The 19,056-nt window shown below is 36.7% G+C and overlaps 1 protein-coding gene across 1 annotated transcript in view; it reads right to left on the bottom strand.

The window, feature by feature from the left end:
* Positions 1–19,056, bottom strand: part of TLK1 (tousled like kinase 1) — a 159,468-nt gene that overhangs the window by 45,017 nt on the left and 95,395 nt on the right. Inside the window, exons 5-11 of the mRNA XM_066278681.1 lie at positions 18,728–18,774; positions 16,297–16,392; positions 14,663–14,752; positions 13,551–13,643; positions 9,091–9,201; positions 8,848–8,984; positions 4,802–4,990 (exon numbers count right to left, since the gene is read on the bottom strand). Coding sequence (XP_066134778.1) covers positions 4,802–4,990; positions 8,848–8,984; positions 9,091–9,201; positions 13,551–13,643; positions 14,663–14,752; positions 16,297–16,392; positions 18,728–18,774 — 763 coding nt within the window. The remainder of the gene's footprint in view (positions 1–4,801; positions 4,991–8,847; positions 8,985–9,090; positions 9,202–13,550; positions 13,644–14,662; positions 14,753–16,296; positions 16,393–18,727; positions 18,775–19,056) is intronic.

The following is a 19,056-nucleotide window of genomic DNA, read 5'->3' as shown; positions in this document are numbered from 1 at the left end:
GACAGTTGCAGAGTATTGCTGCTACACTAAAACTATCATATATAAAAATCAAAGTGCTTTTGTGGCTTTTCCCTCTATTTAAATCTGTATATGCATAAGGATGTAATCAAATTGCTATGGAGTATCACTTCATTTGCAACTCCAAGAACACATAGCAGCACAACTTCAAGGTTAGTTCTAAGTCAATATATAAAATAAAATGGGATGAAAATGAGGTAAGTCTATGATTATTAAACTAGAGTTATAGCTGTTAGCATCTTAGAAGCAAGCAGGAAGCTAAACATATGTAACAAACTAAAAAAAAAGGTAGGTTGAGTAAGGGAAAATGAAAATCAAATGCTTATGTATAATTTAGTATTTACCAACCACATTCCATATGCCAAGAACTATGCTAGATATTGAGAATACAGATAAAGATAAAATAGTGAAACAAATGCTACACTACAGATAGGAATGTTCAAAGGCTATGGGCACCTAACTTGAGGGGAAGAAGAAAAAAGGTTAGAGAGGGCTTCCTACTGAAATTAGCATGAGTCAATTGTCAAAAGACAAAAAGAAAACGAGGTGAAGAAAGGCAAGGAACAAGATGTACAAAGACACAGAAAGCATAGTCCACTTAGAGAACTGAAAAAGTTTAACACAGGATACACAGGGCAGATGTTGGGAAATGAAGATAAAGCGAGAAATAAAAAGGTCTATAAAGGTTCTACATGACAGTGCATTTTATCTTCAAAGCCAGCGAAGGATACATAAAAGTTTTATGATAAGACATATAAGAAAACAGTAATTGAGACTAGAGAGGTTAGAAGGTACCAGATCAAAATTACTTTATAAGCTATCTTAAGACTTGGATTATATCATTCAAGCAACAGAGAACTATGTTAGGATTCTAAGAAAGAGAACAAAAGGATAGTAGGATAGTAATTTTATGTGGGGGGAAAATATGACTCTGTCTACAACATGAAAATGGATTGGAGGGCAAGACCAAAACTGAAAGGAGATGTGTGTGTAAAAAATCCCACGTAAGAGATGGCAGTAACCTGAGTTAGAATGGTATCAGTGGGGACTTATATAAATGTACACTTGAGATATACAAGAATTGAGTATCTATTGGGGTGGAGTTAAAGCTAACATAAACTGTCTTCTATACAACTGCTCATCTACCCATCAACCTCCTTTTTAAGCAATAAATTCACAAAAATAAAATAATTTGCTAAATTAAAAAAAAGTATCAATAGCCAAAATGCTTTAAAATTCTAATTTATACAGCCCCACAAAATGAAGAAAGGCTTGAAGAAGAAAGATTTTGAGCCCTGGCCAGTTGACTAAATTGTAGATTGTCAGCCTGGCATGGCATGTGTATGTCCCAGGTTTGATTCCCGGTCAGGGCACACAGGAGAAGTGCCCATCTGGCTTATCTACCCCTCCCCTTCTCTCTCCTCTCTCTTTCTCTCCCCATTCCTGCAGCCATGGCTCGACTGGAGGAGTTGGCTCAGGGCATTAAAGATGGCTTCGTGGCCTCCAACCTCAGGCACTATGAAGAGCTTGGTTGAACAACAGAGCAATGCCCCAGATGGGCAGAGCATCGCCCTTTAGCAGGCTTGCCAGGTGGATCTAGGTTCAGGATGCATGCAGGCGTCTGTCTCTCAACCTCCCCTCCCCTCGCAAAGAAAGATTTTGTGATGGACTTTGAAAGATAAGATTATCAGCGTTTATTTATTAATGGAAAATATAAAAAATGAATTAAAAATGGAATCTTGAACCTAAAATGTTAAGGGTGACAACCAGAATTTTGGCATGGGAAATTGAGAGCACGGTAGTACTTTACTAATAGAAAGAAAACAGGAAAAGGCAAGCAGGAGGGTGAGGGAGTGGAGGGGTGGGGGGTGAGTGAGCGTGTGCGCACACGCATGCAGGGTGGAGGTAGAGGGAGGAAGGAAAGTGAGACTAAAATGGGAACGATAATAGTACATTCCATTTTTGTTTTGTGTTGTAGTTTTAGTAAATACAGTTTTGAATAGGCTGCATTAGAGGTTCCTAAGTAAGGATATAACATTCAAGATTAAGATATAGCCTGACCTGTGGTGGCGCAGTGGATAAAGCGTCGACCTGGAAATGCTGAGGTCGCCGATTCGAAACCCTGGGCTTGCCTGGTCAAGGCACATATGGGAGTTGATGCTTCCAGCTCCTCCCCCCTGTCTCTCTCTCTCTCTTTCTCTCTGTCTCTCTCTCCCTCTCTCTCTCTCCTCTCTAAAATGAATAAATTAAAAAAAGATTAAGATATAAAGATATAAATATTTGATACTAGTGAGAAAAGTTGGCTGGAGATAAGAAGTTTGGCTGTCAGTAACATATACACGGTAACTAAAATCCTGAGAATAGCTAATACTCAAGAAAACTAGCTCATACTCAAGATGTATGACAGGGTAGAACAGATCCTTTAAAAACACCTACATTTTACAAACTGGTAGAGAAAATGATGTCCATAGCAGAGACCAAGAAGATGTAGCCAGGTAAGGTAAAGTGAAAATTAACAAAACAACAGATTTTAAAAACTAAGGCAATAAAAGTCTTTAAAAAAAAATAAGTCAACAATATTCAATGCTGCCAAGTTAAAAGACTCAAATGTCTATTGCAGTGGTTTTCAAACTTTTTATACATGGGGACCAGTGAAAATAGAAGAATTATTTTGGGGATCACTAAGGCAGAAATCACCCCGAGTATAAGTGAATTCGACTAAAATCACCAAGTTTATAATCTTCATAGAAATACTGGACGGTTAACTCTTTTGCAGACCAGCCGAATTTCTGGCAGGCTGGTTCAAGCATCAGGAGATAGTTAACATTTTAAAAAACAATTTCAGTTATAGAAAGGAGAGAACAGAAAGTAAGGTAGAAGATGTCATCATTAGAAGATGACAGACTATGAAGACTAGAGGGATTTATAATTGAGTTTTTTGGTTTTGTCTAAAATAGAGAAAACAAAAGGTTGAACATGTAAGATAAAGAAGGTATCGATAGAAGAGATCCTTGATACAGCAGGAAATGGAATTCAAAGCATAGATGAAACATTGTATTTCAAGAAAGGAGAAAAAGAATACATCCTGTATAACATATCAGAGGGTGCATGTGTGTGTGTATTTTCTACTCACATGAATGTATATAAATTTGGATATATCTGTGTAGAAGTCCCCAATAAGCCATGGGGAATACATTCCATGAACCCCAGTGGATGTCCAAAACCAGGAATAGTACTGAACCCTATCTATACTATATGTTTTTACTATACATATATACCTATGATAAAGTTTAATTTATAAATTAGGCACAGTAAGAAATTAATACCAATTATAAAATAAATACAATAACAATATACTATAAAAGTTATATGAATGGGCTCGCTCTCTTAAAATACCTTGTTATATTGTACTCACCTTTTCACTTAACGGAAGCACTTTATGGCTTCTCTTTGGCACACCTGAACTGCCAGCATTACTACTCTTACGGTCCCAGACCATTATGAAGTCAAACGAGGGTAACCTGAACACAAGCACTGTGGTACTATGAGAGCTGATCTGATAACTAATACGGCCAGTAAATGACTAGTGGGTGAATAGAGCATGGATTCACTGGACAAAGGATGATGCATGTCCCGGGAGGAGAGAGTGAGTGAGACAGTGAGATTTCATCATGTTACTCAGAACGGCATGTAATTTACAACTTAGAAATTGTTTATTTCTGAAATTTTCCATATAATATTTTGGACCATGGTTAATCATGGGTAACTGAAACTGCTAAAAGCAAAACATGGATAAGAGAGGACAACTGTACATCAAAATTTTAACAATAGTGCTGCTCTGTGGGACCAGATTGTGAATCTATATTGTTTTATTATTTTCTATATTTTCCAAGTTTTCTACAATAAGCATGTAACTATTTTTAAAAAAGTCTTTGTCCCCTGCCTGACCAGGCAGTGGCACAGTGGATAGTGTATCAACCTGGGACACTGAGGACCCAGGGGCCAAGGTTGCTGTCTTGAGCATGGCCTCATCTGGCTTGAGTACGGGCTTACCAGCTTGAGTGCAGGGTTGCCTGCTTGAGCATGGGATCACTGTCACTGGCTTGACCTGAGCATGGGATCACTGTCACTGGCTTGAGCCCAAGGGTCACTGGCTTTGAAGCCCAAGGTTGTTAGCTTGAGCAAGCGGTCACTGGCTTGGTCAAGGCACATATGAGAAAGCAATCAGTGAACAACTAAGGTGACAGAACTATGAGTTGATGCTTCTCATCTCTCTCCCTTCTTGTCTGTCTCTTTCTCAAAAAAAAAGAAAAAAAAAAAGAATAAAAGTCTTTGTCCCTTGAATTATGAAGAGTAATTCATTAAACCAAAAACAATTCGAAAACAAAGAAAAGCAGAAAGGGAAAAACAATACCTATGATCTAACAATGTATTGATTTCATAGGTTGAGAAAATACATGGCAGCGGTATTATTTAATGTTCTGTTACAAAAAGGAACATTAACTGATTCATTCAGACATGAAAGAGGGGATTGCAGTCTCCTCCTAGCTACCTAAGTCTATTTTAAAACAGGATTAAAAGATCTCCACTTACAAAAGTAAAATTCAGGTATTTGGGGTTTATTATTAATTTAAAGGTAAATTTTCAATAATGCCTTCCTTCCTGGCTGTAACTATTATTGCTGCGTAAGTATCTGTTTAATTAAAATGACATCCATTACTAACATTCATGCTTACTGGCTATAAATTAAAAAAAAGAAAATTAAAAATGGAGGCTTACTTACAGTTGTGGTAAATTTGGTCTAACAAAGGGATCATTTTCTGCTCCATTGACTGCTTTGTTTTTCCTTTGTTTAGGTTCAGAATTGGTAGAGGGTGCCTGAGAATTATTAGCTGTGGGAGGTTTGCGTTTGGCTAGAAGTTTCCTTTGCCTTTCAATATCTTCCCTTTGCTGATTCACCCATTCTTGTTGCCTGGCAAAAATAAATGTAAAAAATGTATTAAATTTCCATTATTTTTCACAGTTAAAACAAAAATATATTAACAAACATGAAAAGCCATACGATATAAATTTGTCCCTTTCTGGTCTCTCTGTTGTGAACCAACTTGTACTTATTGTCCAGGTCTGATACAAGACATTCATTTCTAAATGAGGTATCCCTTGGCCCTGGCCGGTTGGCTCAGCGGTAGAGCGTCGGCCTAGCGTGCAGAGGACCCGGGTTCGATTCCCGGCCAGGGCACACAGGAGAAGCGCCCATTTGCTTCTCCACCCCTCCGCCGCGCCTTCCTCTCTGTCTCTCTCTTCCCCTCCCGCAGCCAAGGCTCCATTGGAGCAGAGATGGCCCGGGCGCTGGGCATGGCTCTGTGGCCTCTGCCTCAGGCGCTAGAGTGGCTCTGGTCGCAATATGGCGACGCCCAGGATGGGCAGAGCATCGCCCCCTGGGGGGCAGAGCACCGCCCCTGGTGGGCGTGCCGGGTGGATCCCGGTCGGGCGCATGCGGGAGTCTGTCTGACTGTCTCTCCCTGTTTCCAGCTTCAGAAAAATGAAAAAAAAATAAAATAAAAATAAATGAGGTATCCCTTAAACCCCTTAGACTAAGGAAAGGTGTATTACCATATATATATATTTTTTTTTTTTCATGGTATCTTGAAGCTCCCCACCTCCTCCTTTCTAACAAATATCATTCCTGTAGATACTTGATCAGAATGGTCTGACTCAACTACATCACTCCATGAAAACAAACACAGCATCTATTTTCTATCCTACTGTATTTCTAGTGTCTAACATAAGGATAGGCACATACTAGGTATTAAAAAAAAATACAGGGTGGGCAAAGGCAGTTTTACAGTTGTTCATATGGAAAAAAATGTATGTTATGATTATTAAAACAGCTTTATTAACTCTGGGTTTCACATACAACTGTAAACCTCCTTTTGTCCACCCCTGCATCTTGAATGAAATGTTATTAAAAAGGAAGAGCTAACAGAATTAAGTATGGGGTAGATCTCATCACTTGGTGTTTGCAGAAAAGCTTATTAAAGACAAAACGAACTTAATAAAGCATTATTTTCTAAATTTATCTGTTAAAAAATTGAGGGAATGGGCAAGTGGTGTTCTGAAATGAAACAAAAATTGACTTCATTATAAAAAAGTTAGGAGGAAGAAATTTTGACAATTTAAAGCAAGAAGACAGCAAGAAAAATTATCTATGGCTTTGCAAAATAGGCAACTAATAAAAGTAAAAATATTACTACTAGCCATTCAAGAATCTAAAGCTTACTAATTCTAGAAAATACAGGTTGGAGATTTTAGCAATTTGACCAGAGCATTAAGTAAGGAACAGTGAAGTTGTTTTTTTTTTTAAAGCACCCCATCATAAAACACCCAAGCTTTTTCTAATAGCAACCATGTTCCATGTTCCTCACCATGCTAACAAAAGATTTTAAAACTATACATGGTAATGATAGTTTTAGAAAAAGTCAAACATTTCAATTTCTTGATCCCCTCACCCACATTCAAACTAGACCAACACAACTCCTCTGCTAACACAGTACTGGCTTCACAAACATCTTTTTTCCCTATGGTTCTAGCCAGCTAGTAGTAAAATATGGTAGGAGTAAAAGAATCAAGAATCACCTAGGTAGGACAGTAAAAAAGTTGAGAAAATCTTAAGAAAAGCAAAGCCAGAAATGGACTTTACTCCAGTTTTCAATTGTAAATGGAAATAAATCATTTAGACTCATTTTAAAAGTTAATTTTAGAGCTAATTTAGAGTATAATCAACTGCAATAACCCTGATTAAAATTCTAATGGAGCCTGATCTGTGGTGGTGCAGAGGGTCAAGTGTCAGCCTGGAATGCGGAGGTCAGGGATTCAGGACCCCGGCTGGCCTGGTCAAAGCACATAGGGCAGTTGATGCTTCCTGCTCCTCCCCCACTTGGCTGTCTCTCGCCTCTCTAAAAATGAATAAATAAAATCTAAAAATGTGTGTGTGTGTGTATAATTCTAATGGAAAATAAAAATAATTATTGGAATGGATACAGTTGGTTATTTAGGAATGACCACACAACTCAGAGCCTATTAATTTAATATTACTTTTATTTATTTTTCTTCTCATTCTCCAACCACTTTGGATTATACCACTGATGCACACTGATAAACAGCTTGATATAAGATATATTCTGGAAGAATGTAATACAAGACCAGCCTGAAGGAAGAGAGGCAGAGGGCAAGGCAGGGCAAAGGGCACAGAGCTTGTGAGCATGCGTCTCTGTATCACCACCTGTTCAAATGACTGGGAAGCTCCAAGTTTGCTTTTTGACAGCTCTGTGGAGAAATTTTACTTACTTGCAGAGTTTATATTTTAGATTTATATTTTTAGTTTATATTTAAGGTTATATTATGTAACCTTTTTTTAAACAAAATTTATTCATTTTAGAGAGGAGAGTGAGAGTGAGAGAGAGAGAGAGAGAGAGAGAGATAAGGTGGGGGAGGAGCTGGAAGCATCAACTCCCAAATATGCCTTGACCAGGCAAGTGCAGGGCTTCAAACTGGCGACCTCAGCGTTCCAGGTCAATGCTTTATCTACTGCGCCACCACAGGTCAGGCCTTGTAACCTTCTCTTTTATTCATTACCAGGACAACTGTAGGTCTGGGTTTAGTAGCAGAGGGTCTTGCTCATAAAACACTCAAAAATCATGGTTTCTATCTCTAGCATAACATGTAACTCCTCTTCTCCACTTTTACTATAAAATATTTTAGCTCTAGCCTAATTACCATTCATTTGGACACCTCTCCACCTGAACTGTCAACAATGTATCCTCTTTCCAATATCGTTCCAACATTACCATCAGAGATATCATTCTAAAACTCCATTCTGACCACACACTACATACAACCTTCAATAGCTCATTATCCACAGATTTAAAACTAACTCCCCAGCATCACAAGGCACTGTCTATATATCTAACACCCAGCACAGAAGTGTTAAACAAAAGCTCAATAAATCACCTGAGATACAGAATGCCATTCTGTGATAAATCACGAGCACAGGTCTTTGAAATAGCAATTTTTATGTGGTAAATGATGTTTTTTGAAATAATGCTTTGCCCCCATTTTCCATTTAACTGGATTGACTGGAAAAGTTGCCATGGATGCTGACACTACTCCTGCTTTTCATGTTTAAAAATTTTTTGCCAGCAAAAAAAGCACCAGCATAGATTCTGGCTCCTTAGCATAAGAACAGTTAATCTATTTTTTCCACTATCTGAACCCAAGAATATACAACAATGACTTTTTTTGAAAGTTTACCTCAGAAACACGACAGCCAAATGTTCAATTCAACTGATTTGTGAGTTATTATATCTGAGGCAGAAGAAAAAATGTTACTGTCTTTTTTGGAGGAAGAGAGAGTAGGCAAGTACTGAATATTTATTCTTAGGTAAGGGTTGGAAAATGAGAAGAAAACTAAGCAGAAAAATCCCGAGAGAGAGAGAGAGAGAGAGAGAGAGAGAGAGAGAGAGAGAGAGAAACATAAATCTTCCAATAAAAAATTTTCAACAATTTTACTCCTAAATCATGTATAACGTAAGGGCAGTTTTTATTTTGGAAAGTCATATTTAAATCCATCAAACCATATAGATGAATGCTAACTAGTCTGCTAAAGCTAAAATTATACTTTGTTTTACGTTCCTTTCAAATGTACTAAATTCTGTGATCACAAAGAGTAGCAGGAATAGATGCAGAACATAATTCCAAATCTAATGATCATTGAAAGTAATGAAAACCCAAAGGAATACTGATATTTTTTTAAATTTAAGAATGACTAACTTCACAAGATTCTGAAATGCAAAACCATCTGTCCATTGTTCAGTAAATGAAGCACCATGTCTCACTGTTGTGAAGTGCCCAAGGCGTAATCTGTCTTGCATACTTTTCTCTCGGCTTGACAGTTTTTCTTGGTTACTCTGAAAAAAGGAGGAAAAATCACTCAATTTTATTCACTTAAACTTTAAAAGCAGGCAAGGCAAAAGGAGATAGCAAAAAGGGGAATTTTATTGATTTTTAACTTACCTTTTCAATAAGCAGTTTCTTGCTCATTGATATGCACTTATTTAATCGTTCTTTGTATTTTTCAAGTAACTTTTGTTGTTCATCTATTTGCCGTCTGAGATCACAGTTAGCCTACAATATAAGTAGAAAAATGGAAAAGATCTAGAATTTGTATGTATGAGACACTTAAGAATACTTTTAATGTTTTGAATAAAGCATATAAATAAAAAAGATTAATAAAATTAAGTATTTGAGTATGACACTAAAATTTTAACATCTGCTTACCATGGGGTAATACTGTTAAATGCTGCTTAATAGAAAGTACATGGAATTTGTATCCAAACTCCACGGGTCTTTTTTTTTTTTAAGATTTTATTTATTCATTTTAGAAAGAGAAAGAAAGGAAAGAGAGAGAGAGAGAAGAGTGGAGCAGGAAGCATCATCAACTCCCCATGTGCCTTGACCAGGCAAGCCCAGGGTTTCAAATCAGTGACCTCAACGTTCCAGGCCGATGCTTTATCCACTGTGCCACCACAGGCCAGGCTTTTTTTTTTTTAAAGCCATGGGTTCAAATCTACTCTAAGTTATCTGAATCTTAGTTCTATTGTCTTATTTTTAAAATATATAGAAGCAATGCCATCTATCGAACTTAAAAATAACAAATATAGTATATATAGTGTCTAACACTTTAAAAGAATATGATCCTTTTTCTCTCTTTTGTAATAAAAATTTTTTCTCCCTTCAACTTGTGGATGACACTGTAGATACCTATCCAACAGCTAACCATTCCCACCATCTTTCTTGGCAAAAATATGCCAGTCACACTGACTTTGTAGGCAGCCAGATGTTTGGAGAGTGCGCTTAACCTAGGAGATAAGTCTGACTAGTCAGCACAGTGACAACAAAACAACCTGGAGGGGCCCTGGCCGGTTGGCTCAGTGGTAGAGCGTCGGCCTGGCGTGCAGAAGTACCGGGTTTGATTCCTGGCCAGGGCACACAGGAGAAGCGCCCATCTGCTTCTCCACCCCTCCCCCTCTCCTTCCTCTCTGTCTCTCTCTTCCCCTCCCGCAGCCAAGGCTCCATTGGACCAAAGATGGCCCGGGTGCTGGGGATGGCTCCTTGGCCTCTGCCCCAGGCGCTAGAGTGGCTTTGGTCGCAACAGAGCGATGCCCCAGAGGGGCAGAGCATTGTCCCCTGGTGGGCAGAGCATCGCCCCCTGGTGGATGTGCCGGGTGGATCCCGGTCGGGCGCATGCGGGAGTCTGTCTGTCTCTCCCCGTTTCCAGCTTCGGAAAAATACAAAAATACAAAAAAAAAAAAAGGGGGGCTTGTTGGAACTCAGATTGCTGGGACCCATCCCCGAGTTTCTGAATCAGTAAATCTAAGGTAGGATTTGATCATTTATTTCTAACAAGTTCCCCAGTGATACTGATGCTTCTGATCTGGAAAATGACACTTTCTTGAGAACAATAGGCCTATACCAATCATGGTGGAAGCCAAGGAAGTAGCACAGTAAATAAAAAATGCTTGAAAATAATACTTTACAACCTAAAATTATATACCTAATAAAATTGTTTTTCAAGAAAAAGGGTAAAACAAAGATACTTCCTGAGAAACAAACAAAATTTGGCACCAAAAGTTCCTCATCATTGCATCAGGAGCAATCCAAACAAAACTCCAACAAACTGCATTTGGGTGTGGGTGTGGGTATGGGTGTGTGTGTGTGTGTGTCCCAAAAAACTGATTCTGACATTTCTTTAAGACTGCGAAGGGCCAAATATAGCTAAAAACAAGAAGATATTTAACCACACAGCAAGATTTAATAGACAGCTACAGTAATTATAAAGGCCCAAATGTATTTATTCCTTAAGAATGAAAAACTAGTATTTTATTCTGGATTGACAGGTGCCTAGCTAACAGATATATTTCCCAATTTCTCCTGCAGCTGAAGAACGGAATATCCAATCCAGAAGGCTGATACAGATTGTTGCTTTTATTGTTATTCCCTTGCTTTTCCTGTTTTCTTCTCAGAAATACAGAAATTAAAAATGTGCCTCTAATAAATATTTGTACCTTCACATGACCCTCAAGATAGAAACCATACACCAAGGATAAGAGAGCAGAAAAACGGAAGGAGTCAAAACCCCACGTCATTGTGGAGCTGTCATACCCAGGCTGCCCGCTGTTGTTCTTTTCCAAAAAGTAACACTGTATCTTATTTAACCTGCTGTTGTTTATGTTCTCTGTCACTAACAGCCAAAGGCAATGAAAAAGATATGGTGAAACCAGCATAGGAATACACAAATAGAACAGAAAACACAGCAGAGAACACAGAAATACATCCACTTGTATATAAAAATTAGATATGGCCTGACCTGTGGTGGCGCAGTGGATAAAGCGTTGACCTGGAAATGCTGAGGTCGCTGGTTCAAAACCCTGGGCTTGCCTGGTCAAGGCACATATGGGAGTTGATGCTTCCAGCTCCTCCCCCCCTTCTCTCTCTCTCTCCTCTCTCTCTCTCTCTCTCTCTCTCTCTCTGTCTCTCCCTCTCCTCTCTAAAATGAATAAATAGAAAAAAAAATTAGATATGATGAGCTGATAGTAAAGAGCAGACCTTTTTTTTTTTGAGAGACAGAGACAGAGAGGACGGGAGAGAGACAGAAAGGGAGAGATGAGAAGCATCAACTCATTGTATCACTTTAGTTGCTCACTGATTGCTTTTCATATGTGCCTTGACTGAGGAGCTCAACCCAGCAACCTTGGAATCATGCCGATAATCCCATGCTCAAGCCGACAAGCCTATGCTCAAACCTGCACTCAAGCCACAGACCTTGGGGTTTCAAACCTGAGACCTCAGAGTCCCAGGTCGACAATATATCCATTGCACCACCACTGGTCAGACAAAAGACTGTTAATTAAATGGGCTGGACAACTGGTTATAGATAGAAATTAAAATAAAACCCTACTTCTTCACACTGTACCCAAAACCAAATTCCAGTGAGATTAACAATTTATAATGAAAAACCAGATGATTACAAGAGGCGAAAAGAGTTGGGGGGGGAGACAGAAAAGGTGAAAAGGGGGATAAATGGTAATGGAAGGACTTGACCTGGGGTGTGAACACACAGTACAATTGTACACCTGAAAGCTACGTGATTTTATTAACCTATGTCACTTCAATAAATTCAATTAAAAAATTTTAAAAGCCCTGCTAGATGGCTCAGTTGGTTTGAGTGTCACTCCAATACACAAAGATTCCAAGTTCAGTTCCTGGTCAGTCCACACTGAGAAACAGATTGATGTTTTTGTCTCTCTCACCCTTCCCCTCTCTCTCAAATCAATAAATATAAATAAAAATAAATAAAAGAAAAACCAGACTATAAAACATTTAAAAGAAAGTAGAGAACATCTTTATGATCTTAAGAAAAAAAACTTTTTGGTATACCATTTCTAATAATTTGATACAACTAAAACAAACTATAAAAATGATGTATTTAATCACATAGAAATCCTTAATGCGCCTTACCCATGGTGGCGCAGTGGCTAGTGTGTCAACCTGGGACGCTGAGATCCCACCCAGGTTTGAAACCCCAAGGTCGCTGGTCTCAGTGCTAGCTCACCAGCTTGAGCACAGGCTCATCCAGCTTGAGTGTAGAATCATAGGCATAACCCCATGGTCACTGGTTAAAGCCCAAAAATCACTGGCGTGAAGCCCAAGGTTGCTGGCTTGAACCCAAGGCCACTGGCTTGAGGAAGGGGTCACTGGCTCAGCTGGAGCCCCCAGTCAGGGCACATATGAGAAGCAATCAATGAACAGCCAAAGAGCTGCAATGAGTTTATACTTCTCATCTCTCTCCCTTCCTGCTTGTCTCTCACTCTGTCTCTAAAAAATATAAAATAAAATAAATGAATAAATAAATAAACCTACCAATGTACAAGCCCTATATCACATCAACTTAATCAGAACCCCTCAGGGTAGAGTTTTACCACTTTTATAAAGTGCCTCCCACTCTCCTTTCCATCATCCAGTGATTCTAATGAGCAGCATGGGGCAAGAATCCCTGCTTTATACTTTACTGACATCTTAAGTACACTTTCTTATTTGTCTTCTTATTAAGTTTCTAACTAAGAATCTCACTGGATTATGGCAGTCACTTCATCTTGTGTAATAGTAAATGTCAGGTTTGTAACAAAATCAACTTTAAAAGTAACATGAAATAGGTATCTCCTGTCTTGTGATAGTTGATCAAATAAAAATAAATTTATTAACTTTCTTCTATTTCTCTGCTTCTCAATTCACATTTTAAAGAGCTAATACAATAATTTTCACTTTAAAGTTGATATTTTTAATCAGGTACTTATACAACCAGAAAAGGCTTATTTTTTTTCTAGCTATAGAATTGTTTACAACACTAAGTATTCCCTCAACAATTTACTAATGCCAAGTATTTAGTCCCCCCCACCCCATGACTTAATACTTACCCTGAGCAAGTCATCTATACGACCTTCCTTCTTTTCCAGGTCTTGGTTTTTATTACTTTCTAATGCTGCTAATTTCAGCATTGTGAGATCAGTCTAGATGAAAGAAAGCTATTTTACTACCTCCATTATATATGTATACCATTTCAGTAAACACAAAATTAGAATTACTCCGACTCTAAAAAGCAAAAGAAATATCTGATTTTGTGTGTGTGTGTGTGTGTGTGTAAAGGGTATCCAAAAAGTCTCAGTTCAGTCTTCAGTTTTAATCAGAAGTGCTACAAACTTACAAAGAAACATTTAAAGATTAAGTATTTAAAAATTTTAAATATTGATATATTCATCATTAAAATTCAATAGAACCACTGCTTTATAGTATTAACTCTGACTTTTTAATCTGGCAAAAACTTTTATGAGCTGTTCACCTGACTGAGAGCAATGTACTTATAATCCTAGCTTAAAAACCATAAAAAAAAAAGTTTTGATTCAAGTACAACCGTTAAAATATTACCTAACAGAAAAGGGTCTCATGGCAATAAATTGGGCAATGAGGTGGCCAAGCAAAGAGGTCGCTGGTGTGAGACAGTGTCATTCAGAACTGTCACATGCAGAAAGTCGAGATAAAAACATATTCAAAATTAATAGTACTAAATAAGTGTAAAAGGTATCTATCTGCTTAAGTCAATTTCAAATGATTTTTCTAAGTATGAAGAATATATATATAAATATACATAAAGAGACACCCAAAATAAACGCTTTGATGTTCACTTATAATAAATATAACAGCTTCATGAAAACAATGATTATACGTACTTTGATACAAAGCTCAAAAACAATCTGCAAACAGAATTGACATAGTATTATGGTTCTTCTGTGTATTTAATTTGCTTAAAACATCTATAGTTTTAACCACTGTGTAATAAAAAATGAGATAATAATAAATTGGGCATTTCAATTTCTTATGCTTTACAAATTGTTTTGTTTAATAAACTTTCTCGATGTATAATTTTTACTTTATGACTATGTCCAAAACAAAGAGAAAATGCATGACTTTAATATAATGGTGGTAACTCATTCCTTAGAAATCATACAAATAAATTTCATTAACTATTTACCTGAGTAATTTTTAAGGATAACTGCTTTGGTTGTATAATAGGGTGGTCCCCAAAAGCTAATGCAGTAGGAGAAGGGCTATTAGGTCGCACCTTAAAAAAAATATTAAAATTTTTACATTAGCAAGAAAAAGAAAAAGGCTTCTGTTTAGCAATAACTACTTAACATTTCTTAAGTTTTTGTCAGAATAATAAACTTAATTAAAACATAATTGACTTTAGGCCCTGGCTAGGTAGTTCAGTAGATCAGAGCATCGTCCTGATATGCCAAGGTTATGGGTTTGATCCCTGGTCAGGGCACATAAAAGAATCAACCAGTGAATGCATAAATTAAGTGGAACAACAAATTGATATCTCTCTCTTTCTCTCTTTCTGTCCCTTTCCCTTTCCCTTTCTCTCTTAAAATCACTAAATAAAAATTTTAAAATTAATTGACTTTAAAACTTTTAAACACCATTTATTCAATAAGCATTTATTGACTACCTCCCTTACATAAGGCCCCATGAGAACCATTCCCTGCCCTCAAAGGGCTTACATTCTAGTGCCTTAAAACAAATTTTAATGCTTTCAATCATGTAAATAAAACAAGGCCACTACATTATGTTAAAACAAAAATGTTAAAAACAAGTTATTATAATTCAAAAAAGTAAAACTGAAAAGATCATAATACAGAACTCTTAGTACTAGGGACAATAATGCATGCCCACATGTAGTATAACAATTTACTGATGAGTTTGTGGTTTATCTAGTCACTAGTTTTAAAACATACTCATTCAAAGCAGATTACATCACTCTACTGATATTATCACTACAACTCCTATAGTTACGTATTGCTGAGTATTACGCTTTACTCTGTATATGGCAATATGATATGCCTCAAAGTACAAAATGATTAAGAAACAACTAAGTATATTTCTACAGACAAGGACCACATTGTGTAGGGCACAATGGTAGTAGAATCGGGTACTTATATATAAGAGGTACTCTGATTTTCAAAAATCTTTAATTTGTCTTTAAATTACTAAAAGCCAATTTTATTTTTCAGTTAGTTAGCCACTGAACTTTAACACAATGAAAGTAAAGAAAAATAAAATAAAATTCAATATGTAAAACAATGCAGATAAAAGAACCAGGTTTTAAAACTTTAGGAAGAAACCAAAAAGTTTTAAGATAATTTTCAGGTCCAAAATCCTCCTTCTATATTGAACTAAATAATCTGGGGCTAATGGCTACCTACCTTTTTCTTAAGGATACCCAGAAAGGAATTATGCTAACATTTTAGCGGTAGAAAAATTTAATTCATAAGAAAGTTAAAAATTGGAAATGAATAACTGAATATGGACTGATACACGAGTATTCACATTAAAGTATTCACATTAGTCCCACTGGCTCTACAGAATTCTTTTACAGAAACATTTCTTGGATATAATTAGTTCAGGAAAATTTTAACTTAAGACTCTCACTTTCAAAAATAAAGTTCTAATAACATCAGATCACTAAAAAGGACTCAACTCTCCTCACAGAATGATTTTTTTTAAGAAAGACAATATATATAGTTCTCAATAAAGACAACAAATTATAAAAGTTATTCAGTATACATAACTCCCCAACATAAGACTGTGTGTGTAAACACTTACAGATGAGGAAGGAGTGGAATGTGAATGTGAATTTTGAGGAGAACGGATTGCAGGAGGTATGCCTCTTACTGGACTTGAGCCATTCCCACCTTGGTACTGAGAAGAGAAAAAGAAACATCACTATTAAAACAGGTTTAGATAAGTGTTATTTTAGGCATGCATTTAGAATTAATTTAAATATATCTTATTTTAAATTAAACCTAGTAGTTGTTTAAACAGGTCAAGAAAAAGCGAAAGTAATTATTAGTCACAGCTAAGTCCTAAAAGACTAAAGAAAGAATATTGGTCATAAGAACATAAAAAGACTATGTCTTGTACATACCCTTATTTCTTGAACACTCTGAGTATATGTGACTTGTTATTGTGGCAGACTCAAAGAAAATAAATTCCCCCCAAAGCAATGAACATATTTTTATTCTTCCTTCAAATTTTAGCACAAAACTAAAGTGTAAGACTCAACAATAACTTTAAGAGTTGTAGTGATAACACTGACACAATGATGTCATAACATTATAAATATTTGTTGAACCAGTATGATCCCTATACCCAAAAAACTTTAACATGTTTATGTGCAGTGTTAGTGAACATAACCAACCATCTTAAAACAGAATCATCATTCTCAAGACCTGTTAAGTAACTAAATGTTTCTAGCACAGAGAATTGTACAGATCAAGCTCCTTTTCTTTAACAGCACAAAATCTAGTAAAAACCAATTCTGTCTTACATGCATGACACAGCTACATGGGAAGGGAAGTCACCTAATCTGTTCTATGGCTAACTTTCTCATTTCTCTTATTTCTGTACCAAGAATAAGAGAAGAAAATCTGCTGTTCCTGGCTTCCTCACAGGGTATTATGCATGAGCAGCAGAAATGGGCACTTTCTAGTGTGTTCATTAAAAAACTCTGCAACCTAGGGACTTTGTGTAACTTTTAAAAATCTATAGTGCCCAGCCTAATGCTCAGCACACAGTAGGCATTCAAGAAACTTAAGATTTTATTTAAATTGAATCTATCTTTGGCAAAAATTCTTTTTTTGTTGTTTTTATTTTTTTCTTAAGTGAGAAGCAGGGAGGCAGAAAGACAGACTCCCATATGTGCCCAACCAGGATCTACCTCTGATAATCTGCCCATCTGGGGCTGTTGCTCCATTGCTCCCCAACCAAGCTATTTTAGCACCTGAGGCGAGGCCATGGAGCCATCCTCAGCACCCAGGGCTAACTTGCTCCAACACAGCCATAACTGTAGGAGAGGAAGAGAGACTGAGAGAGAGAGAGAAGGGAGAAAAGGAGGGGTAGAGAAGATGATGGTTACCTCTCCTGTGTGCCCTGATCAGGACTCGAACCCAGGATGGCCACATCCCAGGCTGATGCTCTACCACTGAGCCAACCAAACAAGGCCTAAAAATTCTTAATGATATTAACACTGAGGGGCTGACCTCCACTAAAGAGCATTAGGTATCTTGTGATCAGCAAGTTTTACCTTAGATTCTGTAAACCCTAATAACAATGGAGGGTTATACAAAAAAAATTTTTAATGCAGCCTTTCCCCTAATCAGAAAATTCTGTTCTCATTCTCACGTAAATATATTTTCAACTGAGTACAACATGTTTGTTGTCTTAATAACCGTATTAATGTTTCGTAATTGGAAACTGGTAGCCACAAGTGGTTCTTTGTAGAAGCAAGTAAACATTCCACGATTAGGTAAGAATCTAAATTTACCACTGTTTATTTTCAGGGACTCTTAGAATGAGATAATTTAATCTCCATCCTTAGGGTTCAAATGCTGCTATAGTGTAATAAAGCCTGTGTTGGTAGTAGGAAGAATTCTGAACTAGAGGTTGTTAGACTTTTAAGTTCTCTTCTTCTGTTCTTCCATTTAGAATTTGTCTTTAGGCCAGCTACTTTACATTTCTGGTCATTTCTCTCATCTGTAAATACCAATTCTGCCTATCTCCCAAGTTGTTATAGCAAATATGTGAGAAAGCACTCTGAAAATTATGATGTACCATACCAATATAGAAGTAAATGTTAATGTTCCTAGAAAGACAGGACAGCATATAGACTGAAGCGGTGCTCTCATCAAAGATAATCAAAAGCTGACCTTGTGCTCCAAAGACATTATCTCATTCCATAACAGAATTATTAACTCTTTGAGTAGTATGAACGGTCAGGTATGTCCTCGTGCCTCCTGACCATCAAGAGTATAACTGATTTATTTTAAAAATGTGTAAGGCAACATTAAAAAAAAGCTAATGTATGTTCTTCTTGTTTGCATAAATTGGTTATCAAACAAACATGATTTTAAGTTAATATAACTATAACTGGGACTAATTTCATTTTTTGTTAAAATTCAGTCCTGGGGGTCAGTAAGCATGAAAAAACTCACTACACAAAGGGTTAAGAACTAGAGAGGTTCTTCAATGAACTTACTTCAAAATAGTCGCTAATTTTGTGGCCGCGTCCCCCAATACTTTTTCCTAAAATATAAAAGTAAAAAATTAAATAGACTTAAAGAAGTCGTTAATATTACTTAATGTCTCCTAATTTCATTAAAACAAATCAATAAACTAAAAAAAAAGGCTAAGGCATAATTGACAAACCAATTCATATCTGTAAATAATAATGAAAAAGATTTGGTTAATATAAAACATAAACTGACAATAACATGCTTTAATATGAATGCTATTTTAAAAAATGTTTTAATTCTCTAAAAAGTATTTCAAAATTTATAGGCTGTTTTTTTAATAAACTACTTTAAA

The sequence above is a fragment of the Saccopteryx bilineata genome, chromosome 5 (genome assembly GCF_036850765.1).
Source record: "Saccopteryx bilineata isolate mSacBil1 chromosome 5, mSacBil1_pri_phased_curated, whole genome shotgun sequence".
NCBI classification, from domain to species: Eukaryota; Metazoa; Chordata; class Mammalia; order Chiroptera; family Emballonuridae; genus Saccopteryx; species Saccopteryx bilineata.
This window is presented reverse-complemented; position numbering and strand designations above follow the sequence as displayed.